Source organism: Pseudopipra pipra, chromosome 1 (genome assembly GCF_036250125.1).
Source record: "Pseudopipra pipra isolate bDixPip1 chromosome 1, bDixPip1.hap1, whole genome shotgun sequence".
Classification (NCBI taxonomy): Eukaryota; Metazoa; Chordata; class Aves; order Passeriformes; family Pipridae; genus Pseudopipra; species Pseudopipra pipra.
The window spans coordinates 113,786,619-113,798,724 of record NC_087549.1 but is presented as its reverse complement, the minus strand read 5'-3'; the positions used below and the strand labels follow the sequence as shown (position 1 = coordinate 113,798,724).

General features: G+C 37.8%; 1 protein-coding gene across 1 annotated transcript in view; it reads left to right on the top strand.

Moving 5' to 3' along the window:
* The window catches only part of STT3B (STT3 oligosaccharyltransferase complex catalytic subunit B), a 52,711-nt gene that overhangs the window by 34,255 nt on the left and 6,350 nt on the right, over positions 1–12,106 (top strand). The window contains exons 6-12 of the mRNA XM_064672393.1: positions 1,745–1,843; positions 3,442–3,588; positions 5,509–5,557; positions 7,161–7,315; positions 8,880–9,091; positions 9,189–9,376; positions 9,887–10,058. Of these exons, the coding sequence (XP_064528463.1) occupies positions 1,745–1,843; positions 3,442–3,588; positions 5,509–5,557; positions 7,161–7,315; positions 8,880–9,091; positions 9,189–9,376; positions 9,887–10,058 (1,022 nt within the window). The remainder of the gene's footprint in view (positions 1–1,744; positions 1,844–3,441; positions 3,589–5,508; positions 5,558–7,160; positions 7,316–8,879; positions 9,092–9,188; positions 9,377–9,886; positions 10,059–12,106) is intronic.

Sequence of the window (12,106 nt, the reverse complement as noted above, 5' to 3'; positions counted from 1 at the left end):
TATTGTAATCCATTAATTAAAAGTGTAAGCATGTGGGCAAATATATCATACTCTCTGGAAAAGCTTTTCAGTAGGTCTTTCCTGTGTTTGTGGTGTAACACAATTGAAACAATTGAAATTGTTTGTAAAATGAATTTATCCACAGTAGGTCAAAATGTTTTTGTTCTGGACTTGGTCAGAGTTATAGCCTGCAGGAGTGAAAATTAACTCCTTTTTGCAAAGACTGTGCAAACAGTAGACTGTAAAGGAACATGGAAATTTTATGATCATATATCACCTTGATGTTTCTAAGTTCCTAGATAAATTGTGTTGTGTAAATTACTTTTTTTTAATCTTTCAATACCAGGCAATATGTAGCTCTTGGAAGAACTGGGAGTAAGGGATTGGAGAGTGGGGGGCAGTGCATATAGAAACTAAAGCAATTGCAGGACTGGACTTAAAAATGATGACTTACAGTGGTCTAACAAGTGTGAAATGTAGTGATTTATGCCAATCACTGAACTTCCACAGGATGGCAGTGTTGTAACAGTTGCTTGGTAGAGTAAATGATTTATGTTGTAGCAAATTCTTCAAAAATTGAGCTGCCTACAGGAAAAGTGTATTTCGGTGACATAAGAGGGCACGGATCAGTAGCTATGCCAAGTTGTGCAATACAGATGCTTGAAGGAATACACCAAGTGCTTGGAAATACCATCAGTGTCACTTCTGACCGTTTTGGAACACATAGAGTGTTCTGGGAGCAGGATCCCTCATTGAGACCACACAGGTGCTGTGGAAACAATAGCTCTGGTCAATGATGCGCTCCCCAAAACTGATCTCATGGAGGTTAGTTAAGGATTGTATGAGAACAGGGATCTCTTCATAAGATCCAGGCCATAACAGAGACAGTGGTTTAGGATCGGTAGGAGTGTTTAAAGATCTGAAAGGTGGATTGTTGCTGTTTGCCACTGAAGGAACAGAACTTCATTTGGACTTTGGTTACTTCAAATATAATCAGACTTGTGGCAGTTCAGAGTTGGTATTTTTTTCTTCCCCTCCCATCTCTTCTTCACCCTGTAATACTGAGGACCAAAATCCCTTTCAAAATAAAGTGTATGAATGGTAGTGCATGTGTAATAATAATTTATGGTTTTAATGCTACTGTTAATATTAATTATGATCTTGTCCTGTACTTTCTGGAGCCCCGTGGTTGATACAGATCTAGCAATATATACACTTAATATTAATTTTTAATTCTATTGCTTTTCAGTTTCTTTGCATCACTCTAGGCTTGTGTTTAAAAAAAGAAAAAGTGTACCTCTTTGCATTTTTCTAAATAGGTAGTGGGCTCTTACATGTTTTGCTTTTTTGAGGTCTGATCCCTTCAGTTTCTCCTCATATAGAAAGCTTCTTTTGTTGGTTTTTATGAGAGAGCTCTTTCCCCCATCCATGACCCTCAAAAACAGGGAAGCTAGAACATCTTAGGTAGATGGCTTAATTCCCTAGGAGTAGAAAAACCAATGCAATTAAGAACAACAGTACTCTGCTACTTCCGCTAAAATTGGATGCAATAGACAAGTTTATTCTAGTCAAAGGAGGAAAAAGTAATTAGGATGGCTGAAATATTTAGAATGATACTGTTCTGTTTCAGTGTCACTGAAGTTAGGGGGAAAGATGGACTTTATTGTGGAACCAATTCTTTTTCAAACGTGTATTAATTTTGTTCCTGCCTTTCTCCCCCTCTCCTCACATTTTTCTTTCCCAGCATATAGCACTTTCTACATTGTGGGGTTAATATTATCGATGCAGATACCTTTTGTGGGATTTCAGCCAATTAGGACAAGTGAACACATGGCAGCTGCAGGTAAGAAAATTAGACTTTTGCTTCCAAGAGGCTTCTTAGCACAAGAAAACCTCAAACCCTTGCGGCTTTGTTTCCTTGTATTAGAAAGAGCACATACTAGCAAACCAAATTGTTAAAGAAAAAGAGGTACAATTTAGTGTCTGTAGGGAAGTTTTCTTTCTAATTGACACATTATCCTCTTCTTGTGTGAGCTAATGGAGGTAAAATGCCTCTATAACACTGGATCAATTAGCAATCTGACAAGCACTTACTTTACACGTTGATTATCTCTCCTGTTTTGCAGTACAATGTTGCCTTCAAGCATTGTACAATTGAAACATTCCTTACTGGTAACAGTTTTTACTGAGCAATTTGGTTTTAGAGTTGATACTCTTCTGTAATTTTTCAGAGTGGGTTAAATACAAATTACTTAAGTTACTAATCACAAGGCTGATTTTTAAATAACTGATTTCAATTTTGTTTGGTTTTTTTTTTAAATTTCTTTATGTTGATTTTTCAGAAGTTACTAAGAGTCAGATATCCTGATTTCTTGAGAGCAAGAACCTCTGCTAACACTGAGTTTAAGTGCATGTGCTGTTTGTGCAATACAGTTCAGCCTGTTCAGTTCCTCGGGGGTTTTTCTTATGTGTAGTCACTTATCAAAATGTATTTGGGACAGTGATTGGAATATCATGAAAATTTAATATAAAAATACTTTTAAAATTGACAGTTCTTTTTCAGCAATCTGAGTATAATGGAAAAAGAAAAAATTACCAAACCACATTTTGTTTCTGAAGAATTTTACATTTATTTAGTGAATGGTCTTTCTCTAGGAGTTCAGAACTAGCAAACTTCATTATGGACGTCAAATTCGTTGTTAATTTGAAGAAAGACTGGACACATAAGCTTTTTTTTGTTCTTCTGCCAGCTACCAGTGAATTTTCTCTTTTGAATGGACTCATCACTGGATTGATCTGATTATGTATCTTGAAATGAATAATAACAGAAAAATTGTGTCCAAGTTGTGGGTTTGATGTTAAACTCTTAATAGCCTTTTTGAGGATGTGGGGTGCTCTGCCAGTGATTTCTGGTGTTTCAACACTAATTTTATGTAATTCACTTGTCTGTCACTTACTACTTGTTTAGTTTGGCTTTTTCTTTCATTAAATCCTCTGTTTAGTTCAGTAGCATAAATTCCATATATTTCTATATTGGCTTTGTTTGTGTGTTGACTGGAGTCTGTGAATTTATTTTTCACCATATCTAGGTATGCTAACCTGTATTTTTGTCACAATCAGTGCAATCTAGTTTTCAGGTGATTCTCTCCTTTACCCCAATTTGAGGCAGTGTTGGAGGCTAAAAGAGGGTATTTGAGCTCTTGATATAATTAGCAAATAAATTTTTGGAGAATATTTTCTCTCATTGGAAGTTTCTGTCTTTACAAGAAAGTGTCATCTCTGTTAAGTATTAAAAGCTATTTGTCAGAAAGTAACTTTATACTAGTTTCTAGATGTTAGGGTGTACCTTGTGTTTATTTTTCTAACTCAAATATAGCCAAAGTATGTTGGTTACTGTTACTGCTTTTGAGTATTTAAACAAAATCTTTCTTCTCTCTTTAGGTGTTTTTGCACTGTTGCAGGCATATGCATTTTTGCAGTATCTGAGAGACAGATTAACAAAGCAAGAATTTCAGACATTATTCTTCTTGGGTGTCTCACTAGCTGCTGGTACTGTGTTCCTGAGTGTCATCTATTTGACATACACAGGTAAATAAATGTGAAACTAATTTACCTTCAGAGCAGGTAAACCAAGATGGTCAATATTTGATTTAGCCTAAAGTAGTTGCTGGCAATGCCCCAGCAAACCAGTGCTCATGTTAGTGTATGTTTCTTTGTGTTGGAATTCACTGTGCTTTCTGGGCTGCAGGAAAAAAACAACTTTGTACTATCATGCCAATATTTCGGGCTTATGTACAATACACATAATGATGTAAGAAGTCAGAGCGGATGAGGAACATAACTGTAGTCAAAGCATGTTATGAAGATACATAGAGCTAATCTGGGTAATACAATATTTTGGGTAACATTGATGGGTTAAGGTCAAATTGCTTCCCTTCTGAAATACTTGAGTCTGATTCCTGTTCAAGGCATCTCTGCCTTGTCTCACAAGAACAAGCTTGTCTTTGCTTGGTTTCCATCCTCAGATGCCTCACTGCAGCCTTTTGATTCCAATTCCTTTGGTGACACGCTTCCTTTGGTAATCTGATACCATATTTGCTTCCCTTGATGAAGAAGAGCACTCTTATTTTCCTGCTAATTATGTTAGCCAGGCAAAAATTGACTTCTGCTTGGTTTAAATTCCATGATTTTAATATTACTGAGTCATGCACAAAGACTTGTGTAATAAATAAAAGGATAAGTTGAATATGAGTCAGCAGTGCCTGGGCAGCCAGGAGGGCCAACAATGCCCAGGGAGGCATCAGGCAAAGCATCGCCAGCCAGTCAAGGGAGGGGGTTGTCCTGCTCTGCTCTGCACTGGTGTGGCCTCACATTGAGTCCTGTGTGCAGTTTGGGGTGCACAATATAAAAAACATACTAAGCTATTAGAGAGTGTCCAGAGGAGGGCAACAAAGATGGGGCAGGGTCTGGAGGGGAAGCCATATGAGGAGTGGCTGAGGTCACTTGGTTTGTTCAGCCTGAAGAAGAGGAGACTGAGGGGAGACTCAGTTACAACATCCTCACGAGGCGAGGTGGAAGGTACCGATCTCTGCACTCTTGTAACCACTGACAGGACCTGAGGCACTGGAACAGGATCCCCAGGGAAGTGGTCACAGCAGCAAACCTGACAGAGTTCAAGAAGTGTTTGGACAATGCTCTCAGGCACATGGTGTGATCTTTGGGGTGTCCTGTGCAGGACCAGGAGTTGGATTTTGATGATCCTGATGGATCCCTTCCAAACTCAGCATATTCTATATTTAACTTTCTCTTATTTTACCTTGTCTGTATCTGTCTTCAGAAGAAGCTGAAACAGTTGCAAGGAAAGTGGAAATAAAATTTAAGAAGAACCTTGCTCATAATTTTTAATAATAATTTTTATCTTTCATCTCATAGATATACTATCTCTTATGATATTTAATTATCTACAGGCCTTGTTTTAAAAAACAATATGTAAAGCTTATCAGCATGTCTAGTAGCAGCTTTTATATTCTATGCCACATGTAGATCCATCAGCAGAGAAATAATGGGAAACCTGTGTTTCCTTGAGTGTTAGTGTTTTGGCTGTAGATCGTCCCCAGTTTCCCCTGGCATTTCAGAAAAATGAAATACTTTCTTATCAGTTACGTTTTGTTTTTCCTATACATCTTTACAGAGTATAGATTGCTATCTGTCATATTCTTTGAGAAATATTTATTATTGCATTGCTTTGACTTTTGGAGGGGTGTGTGTCTTGATACTCACATTGTACTCAACAAGTACAATATGATGCTGTAAATGTGTTCTAAAACTAGCTTGCTTCATGGTTGGTAGATTTTATAGCCTGCCTAATGCAGTAGGCCTGGTTCACATATATCACAAGTTCAGTGAAATTCATTTAGTTTTGTGCTATAACTTGAGGGAGTAGAAAAATTATTGCATTTAAATACTCAGGTAGCAAAAGGGGTTTTCCCTCCTCCTTCTCTTTTTCAGGTTATATTGCTCCTTGGAGTGGCAGATTTTATTCATTGTGGGACACTGGGTAAGTAAGGATATGAGATTTAGATATCAGTAGCATTCTGCTGAAAACTAATAATCATTTGCTCTCCTCATTCCCAAATCCATTTAGTATTTTAGTCAAGGAGAATATAGTGGGCTTAAATCAGTTATCTAAAGAGAGCATTTGTAGTAACCACTTCATGATCTTTACAACCATTTCACTAGTTTGTCTATTAAATTTCTTGCTTGTTTGGAAGTCTTTAAATATGTAATGGTATGTCTTTTTCTATATGAAACTGTAGTGTGTATGTCAGCATAAAATAAACGAAGCTGTATCAACAGTTGAGTGCACATTTAAAAATCACTAAGAGCCTTAGACTAATTTCATTGTGCAACATAGCACGAAAACACAAAGATGTTGCACATATGTTCTTGCATGTTGCCTCTGTATTATGTTCACATATCTGTTTTGTGTATACAGATGTCTGCTCTGAACAGTTCTGGTTTATTAATGTGTTTTCACAGGTTAAAAACCTTGTTAATCTTTGTTTTAGTTAACCTTTAAAAATGCAATGTTAGATTCTCTAGCCAGCCAGGAGAATAGGAATAAAATGGAAAGTATTTTTTGCAGGTAAATATTTTAAGGTGAAATTCAGTTGATAGATTTTTTTTAAGTTTAGAGCGCAGGGATAGGAGAACTTCAAACTTTGTGCAGTTCAGGGTTTTTTCAGGCTCCAAAGTCCAGCTCTTACAGGGTTCTGTACCAACTCTGTAATAAAAGCAGTAGAACAGATGTCAGTAAAGAACCCTCAAATTTATTTGAAGAATATCTAGATGTTGTTCTTTGCCTATAATGAAGTTGTCTATATATACAAAGCATTGAACTTTTGAGGGCTTGTCTACATTAGAAAAACATACTGTGTTAAAACACACAGTGCAGTTTTGAATGAGAACTAGATCTCAGTGAAGAAAAGGACATATGTTTGATACCTCACCACTCAATCATATAGCACCTGAGATTAGGTCCATATGTATAGCTGTCTGTAATATAGAGCACAGTTTTGTCCTTGTCTGCACTGAGTGTTTGTCATGTTGTTTAGATGACATGTATTTCCAAGTGTAGACAAGGCCTGATTTTTTTTTTTCAGCATCTAAAAGAATCTGGGTGCATCAGTAACTGATCTGGTATTTAATACTGTAACTTGCTTTACTAAGAAAATGAAGATATTCTATGTAGAGGAGAGTTTTTGAAAAACAGTGTTGAAAATTTAGGAGACTTACTGGCGGTGATGACAAACTCTTCAAAAACGTAACAATGGAGCTTCCATAGCTGTGTTTTCATTTTGGTGAATTTGGCTTTATATGTAGCCATAAACAAACAAAACATCCATAATTTTCATTGCCTTAAATAATATGGAAATAATCCCTTATATCGTTGTTTTACATTACTCCAAATGCTTCCTAGATGCAGTAAGACCTCGTGACTTTTTTGGTATAAAGGTTTCATCAGATTTCTGCTGAATAGAGCACTTACCATTTTTAATTGAAATGCTTCCTTTGAAATCAAGTTCAGAGTTCCTAATGTTTACAAGTTTTAATAATTTTATCTTTTCAAAATAATTTGAACTGAATTTTTTTTAAAAAAGGTATGCGAAAATTCACATCCCGATCATTGCCTCTGTGTCTGAGCATCAGCCTACAACATGGGTTTCCTTCTTTTTTGATCTGCATATTCTCGTGTGTACTTTCCCAGCAGGGCTGTGGTTCTGTATCAAAAACATCAATGATGAAAGAGTCTTTGGTAAGAGAAAATATTTTTAAATTATTTTGAAAAATCTTGCCTTCAACTTGATTCTGTTTTTTTGTTTCCTCAAAGCTGATATATGGCTTGTTCTAAAGAATGGTTTAAAGGTGACGTGTTTAGAGATGATTATTAAAAGTTGCCTGCATCCAGCGGTATTTAAAACTGTTTATGAAATTGCAGAGGTTGCTGAAATGGTGATGGAATTTAGTTCCAAGAGGTGGGATTGAATTATTTGTCGCTACAGTTCAGTTGTGCACCAGGAGTTTCATGCTTTTCTCCAGGCTGACGTTTCATACCATGCGTCGAGGTGCGGTTCCACAGTGCGGATCAGCCGGGGGAACAGCTCAGCGTCCCTATGTCAGTGACAACAAATTGCTTATTTGTACAAAGCTGTACTCTGAAAGCAAACTTCTAAGATCATGAATGAGGCTTGTAAGGATGGGCTTTGGAGTTTTAATCCGTATGGAGGAATGAAGATCAGTCAGGTCTTGAATTTTTACAGGATGGGAGACTCCAGACTAATATAGCTGCCTCTTAAGACTACCTAAGAGATGTGTGGGCATTGGGAATGTTTACTGGGTTAAATAAATCCAGTGACTCTGGGGTATTCTGTGCTCTGTGACTTACAGTTAATTCTTGTCAAGACCAGTGCTGGGCAACTTGCTTTCAGCCTCCTACTGCTGCATCATCCATTTAGGAGGGCATAGAGAGACCTATGAGTGAGGGTGGAGAGCCATACTGCCTCAGTACAAAGTAGAAGATATTTACATAATATAATCTGATAAATTGGTGTCCCTTGATGATTTCTGTGGCAAATCTTTCACAAGAGGATGTTGTTAAACTGTAGCAGACAAGGAATCCATCAGGAGGAAACCACTATGAGATGTTCCTAATCAGTGGTATACAGCATTGTTTGGGTTTTTTTCCTTCCAAGGAAAGTGTTCTGAATATTCCTTACTCTTCTGAAAACATTGGTTTGTGTTTTGTGGGAGACAAAGTGGAGATAGTACTGTTCAGAAAAGCTTCCTTCAGAATAGGGCTCACAATATCATATTTTTCATCTGTATGGAATTATAATGTAGACAAGCCCCCAATTTGTCCACAGATATCTCTAGCTTAAAATTAGAATATAATATTTGCATTAAATTGTAACACTTCCTTTTGCTTTTTCAGTTCCAGTAACTTCTTTGGTCTAGGGCTGTTTGACCTTTTTAATCAAATGAAACTGCCTATTATTCTAGTAGTATTTTTGGTGTGTAATATTAAATTTCACTAATAATGTATATTCTGGCACATTATTAATGCATATGGAAATGGGGTTGTGTTATTATTAACAGTTGTCAAGGTGAACCTCAGGAAATGTTTGAGGCTTAACAGGGATAAGTGTTAATTCAACCGAATGTTGTAAATTAAAAAGCAATGAAATGCAAGATGCACACTTGAGTCTTTATATACACAGATGCTCTACTCACTTCCAGAAGTAGTTTTATGGAGACCATGTACGTGTGCAGTCAGTTAGTATTTTTTTCTAAATGTCATCAGTAGGTTTGTTTCTTTGCAGTTGCTCTGTACGCAATCAGCGCCGTTTACTTTGCTGGAGTGATGGTTCGACTGATGCTCACTTTGACTCCAGTGGTCTGTATGCTGTCAGCAATCACTTTCTCCAATGTCTTTGAGCGTTATTTGGGTGATGATATGAAGAGGGAAAATCCACCAATAGAGGACAGCAGTGATGAAGATGATAAAAGGAACCCTGGCAACCTGTATGATAAGGTGAGGGGAGGAAGCAAGAGTTAGAAGTCAGAAAACATGGGTTCCATTGTCAAGAGTGAAAAAAGTTGTCATAACAGATAAATTTGTGTTTGTTTAGGCAGGCAAAGTGAGGAAACATGTATCTGAACAGGAAAAAACAGAAGAGGGACTGGGTCCCAATATCAAAAACATTGTGACTATGCTGATGCTGATGTTGTTGATGATGTTTGCTGTTCACTGTACCTGGGTAACCAGCAATGCATACTCCAGCCCCAGCGTGGTTCTTGCTTCCTATAACCATGATGGGTAAGTAAGGTCTGTGGGTCTGAAAGTGATTAAAGGGCAAAAGCCCTTCTACTGCCTTTGCATTAACAATTGGCTTTACTTTCTTTAATCAATTCTTATTATATTAAGGCAGAATTGTCACCTGAATAAAAAATTCTTAATACTCTAATTTTCAAAAAGATATAACATTTTCTGAAATATTTAATCTCAATATATAAAAATAATCCTACCCAAAGCCAATAAAGATGATGGCTAAAAAAAACCCAAACCAACAACTTTCAAGTCAACTGGGAAAACTTGTTTAAGAATATATATTTGACAGGAAATGCACTGGGTCATGTCTTCAAAAGCAGTTCAGCTTCTGGCCATTCAGCTGTCAGAGGGTTCAAACTTAGGACTGCTGGTGACCAAATCCCTCAAAGAAAGTTGAACTCATAATAAAACCCTTATTTGTGAGCCGAGATTTATCGTGGTGCAGTTGGTTTGTTGCTAGTATTTGTTCCGATGAGAATAAAATGAACTGTTTTGCAGCACCCGAAATATCCTAGATGACTTCAGAGAAGCCTATTACTGGCTCAGACAAAACACAGATGAGCACGCCAGAGTGATGTCATGGTGGGATTATGGTTACCAGATAGCAGGGATGGCCAACCGAACAACCTTGGTTGACAACAACACTTGGAACAACAGCCACATCGCCCTGGTAAGGGAGGCAGTTTTCTGTGGAGTAGAGGCACCAAAATGTTTCCATTGCAGTCCAGTGTGAAATTGTAAATATCTCTTGATAGGCAGTGTGATATTAAGGAGAAATTCCATAGAGTGGGAAACACAGAGGTGGAAGGAACATATTTTTTTTTGCATTTATTAGAACTCAAGTCTAGGGATCGATTTTTGCTTTGGGGTTTGTTTTGTTCACTTGGTGCTTTCAAAACTTCCTTTTCAGTTCCTCTTTTTTTCATTTTGGGAGGATAGACAAAACCTAATGTAACCATTCTCCATGGGATTAGTGCTACAACAGCTTACCTGGTACTGCTGCTTTACTGGCCTGTCCAAGTAGGGGTCTTTTCAGTTCAGCAGCGTCATTGCTGAGTGGATTTTTGAATGGCATGGGAAAACTGACCACAAGGATTAAAAAATTTTCAGGCATCTGGGAAATTAGAGAAAGTTTGACAAGCAATGAAGTGTAGCAGATTTGATGCAATTCTGTCTTCTCAAATTTGCAGTTAGACAAAAATATCTGCACATTTAATTTCTTTCACTTCTGAAGAGTAAGCTTAAGCTTTGTACTTATATGGGCTTAAGGCGGGGTGTTAGCACTGCTTGTGGTTACAGGGGCACCACCTTGGGCAACTTACACTGTTTTCAGAAACCAAAGGAAGCTCTATATTGCAACTGGGTTGCAACCTTACTAGGTGCTGTGTAATGACTCATTATCACTCTGTGATGACATCGGTCAGTGCCTGTTTCTTCCAGAACGTCATGCTACAGGGACAGAGTGGAGGTAGGGCTTGAGGAACGTATTAGGATAGTTTCTTGTCTTGTGTCAGTAGCAAGTACAGCATTTGGACCAGATCTGCGAATAAGCAGTGTACAGAGGCAACAAATAATGGAAGTTGTGCTCTGAGCTTACAGAGTCCTGAAAAAACGTGTATTGGGGAAGGTGAGAATCACATGTATGTGCTTTTGACAGGGGCAGGGAAGTCGCATCAGCCGAAAGCAAGCTTGGGAAATTGTACCGTTGGTGCTGATATCAGTCAAGAAGCATTGCCGTGTGCTCTGAGGCACTTTTAATTTGGTTGTTGACGTGGCAGCATTAGTGTATTTTGATGGATATTCAGCTCTGATAGCTCCATGTGCCTCCCTCTCTAAACCCACAGATCCTTGCAGGACAAGGTGCATCATGTGAATAGAGAGACTGTGGAAGTCATCTCTATTGCCTAAGCACAGTAGCCATACACATTGCAGCAATTAGCAATGATAGTTTTCAATAAAGAATTCTCTCCAGTATGACTGCTGGTGCTGTCAAGTTCCATTTCAGAATGAATGCTCCATAAAGGGGGACCCAAGCAATAAATGTGCATTGTGGCGAATATCTGATCTTCTGCTGTAAATGAGGCACGCCCTGGAGACGTGTCCAGATGATTTCCTCCCGCACAGAGATGGAAATCTGCCAAATATCTTCACATTAATTAGGATAATGGCCAAGAAGCTGAGGTTCTTGGTCTTTTTGACAGCTTGCAGCCAAAGCTAAGCATTCTCTAATTACGTTCTTAGCTGAAGATGCAATATTATTTATGTTGTAGTTACTCCCTTTTACTACAATGATGTGTTATTATATCCTAAGTATAGGAGCTTCAGCAGCAAACAAAGCTGCTGAACTAAGTGCCACTTGCTGACAAAAGGGAATTGTTTAAGTGTGAGAAGTGACCAGGATGGAAGAGGTACTGGATACAGCTTTAAAAAGTTTTGTTCTGACTCTGTGTAAATTTACCTTGACTTAATGCTGAGGGTGCCTGTGTGCTACTGAATGCAGTGCAGCATGTCTGCTTCATTGGGCACCTATCATGAAGGACAGAGCTCAAGGAAAAAAAAAGTCAGTAACATTTCAAATAACTTATACACTTTGGCCTGTGTCTAAAGCTCTGAAAATGATTTGTAATGAGTTATTTTCTGCAACACTTAAGTTTTTGGCAATACAGCCAAAAGACACCTACAGACTTGAACAATCTGTAGGTGCCACAAAAGAAAAAC